The 2,500-nt window shown below is 50.1% G+C and overlaps 1 protein-coding gene across 2 annotated transcripts in view; it reads left to right on the top strand.

The window, feature by feature from the left end:
* The window catches only part of kif19 (kinesin family member 19), a 36,832-nt gene that overhangs the window by 24,509 nt on the left and 9,823 nt on the right, over positions 1 to 2,500 (top strand). For both annotated transcript variants that reach the window (XM_083687060.1, XM_083687059.1), the window contains exons 6-7: positions 1,714 to 1,839; positions 2,134 to 2,328. In XM_083687060.1, the coding sequence (XP_083543186.1) occupies positions 1,714 to 1,839; positions 2,134 to 2,328 (321 nt within the window). The remainder of the gene's footprint in view (positions 1 to 1,713; positions 1,840 to 2,133; positions 2,329 to 2,500) is intronic.

Raw genomic sequence — 2,500 nt, 5'->3', positions numbered from 1 at the left:
TTGTGAGCGTGCCCCACGCGTGGTGTGATCCTTTCTCCGTACGCCTCAAATCCCAAGAGCACTCAAACACTCCATATCTCAGTCACCTTCAGAAGACAGAACCATGTGACAGATGGACTGTATTGTGTTTGAAGTGGGCTAAATAACCATTCTGGTCTTTATTCCAGAAGTTGAGATACGACAGACAAGACACGCACGCTCAGAGGAGTGACTCAGCGTGTCATTAAAACCTATTAAGCCTGAATGCGTGAACCGAGGGAACGAATGAAAGAGAGAAAGAAAAAAGAAAAAAGAGAGAGACAGATGACGGACAGGACAGGCCTTCATTAAAAGGGCCGGAAAATGAAAAGAGCACTCAGTCAGACGCAGCGAAAATGGCGGTCGCTAGCAGCAGTGTCCCTTGTGGTGGGATGATGGAAGAATAGCGATGACACACTGGTTTGTTGTTTTCAAACACTGTAATTTGTTTGATGTTCGGAAACGTTAATACGAGCTTCCACCGCAAGCTTGGCTGCGGTGATGTATTTGTACTTGTGTGGGTGCAGTAGTGGGGAAAGTTGCACGAAGTAGGTAGTTAAATGTCCTCGCCAAGGCTGGATGTTCACCGGGTCGTCGGTCCAGCTGGTTGCCTCTGGCCCGTGAGCGTGACGTGTGTGTGTTTGCTGTCTCTAAGGGGAGGTACGCTGCCCCTGCACTCCCACCACAAAGAGGTTAAGCGCTGGTTTATGGCCCCCAGCTGAATGATACACACATCTGCTCCCTTTCTCTTTCAAATAGGGCTTCCTTTCACTCGTCACACAAACGCACGACATACACACACACACACACACGTGTACGCGCACACACACACGTAAACAAACACACACACACACACATGCACTCACACACTCGCACATGCAAACACACACTCGCACGCACACACACACATACACACACACACACACGCACACACACACACACACACGCACACGCACACAAATGTTCTCCTGCTAGCCTTTAACACACACTCATGCTCCCAGTTCACCCTCTCCCTGTCCACTGCGGTTTTGCCTTGTTTTTCTACCCCGTTCTCCTCCTGTTTTACCTCAGTAATGAGAGGAGATGTCTTGTTCCCTTCCACCTGTAATGACAGAGTTGAGATGGAAAGAACAACTCAATAAATACCCTCCTGTCAGCCTTAATCAGGCTTCCCCCCTGTGGTTCTGGGTTTATTTAGGAGCAGGAGCACTCTCCAGGAGGGCAGGGGTGTTTTTCTTGTCTGGTCGGCCCTGTTGTTTCCTCCACCTCCAAGCCAGTCTCTGTCTCCCCCCTCCCAGTGGTCTCTTCCAGCATGTCACCTACACTACACGTACAGTGCCACTGTATTGATGTGGGAATTGGGGCTTTCCACATGACATCACAGTGAACACACAGCGGTCGGCCATTTTGAAAGTCACATCCCCGCTGATGTGTCAGAGAACAAGTTTAGGATGTTGAATGAGGAGTCTGTGAACAACTTTTTTTTTATGTGCTGGCTTTGGCTGTGTACAGGAAGCTTTCAAGACGGTCTGAGGTATTTTCCTTGTACCAAAAGACAGACCAAAAATAAAAACCTCAAAGGAATACATTTTAATTTTCCTTGTTTCAATTGACTCAAGCTATTCCTTGAGCGTTGAGCTCACAGAGGGCTACTGTGCAGCCTCTGACTCTCTCAACCCCGGCCTTGTGTTCCAGATCTATAACGAGATGATCCGGGACCTTCTGAATCCCTCCTCTGGCTTTCTGGACCTCCGAGAAGACTCCAAGGGCGAGATCCAGGTGGCAGGCATCACTGAGGTGTCCACCATCAACGCCCGAGAGGTGAGACGCCCTGTGGCCACACACACGCACGCACACGCACGCACACACACACACACACACACACACACATACACAGTACTGGGCTTGCAGTATTCTCCTATAGCCTCTATCATGCATCATGTACACTTTCAAAAACTATTACGAAATTATGTTCTGTAACTAATAATCCTCATCAGTTGATTGGCTTCTACCTTCTAATCCCCCCCCCACCTTCCCACGGTACTCGTTGATTGTGATTACAGGTCGTATATAATTCCGTATTATGACATCATAATTACAACCGTTGTTTTTCAGATCATGGAGCTGCTGATGAAGGGCAACAAGCAGCGCACTCAGGAGCCCACGGCGGCCAATCAGACGTCGTCCCGCTCCCACGCCGTGCTGCAGGTGGCGGTCCGGCAGCAGAGCCGCTGCAGAGACGTGCTGCAGGAGGTCCGCTTCGCACGCCTCTTCATGATCGACCTCGCCGGCTCCGAACGAGCCTCACAGGTACAGGGTAGGGTGGGGTGGTGGGGGGGTGGGGGGGTGGGGGGATGGGGGGGAGTGCCGGGGGGTCCTAGCATTGATTACTTTATCTTATGATGACTGATGGATAGATGATTCACTCACTTAGACAAATGTATTTGTTGTTAGTCGCTTTGGATAAGGGCGTCTGCTAAAT

Source organism: Argentina silus (assembly GCF_951799395.1).
Source record: "Argentina silus genome assembly, chromosome: 16".
Lineage (NCBI taxonomy): Eukaryota > Metazoa > Chordata > Actinopteri > Argentiniformes > Argentinidae > Argentina > Argentina silus.
The sequence above is the reverse complement of the archived record's forward strand: the minus strand, read 5'-3'. Positions and strand labels throughout refer to the sequence as shown.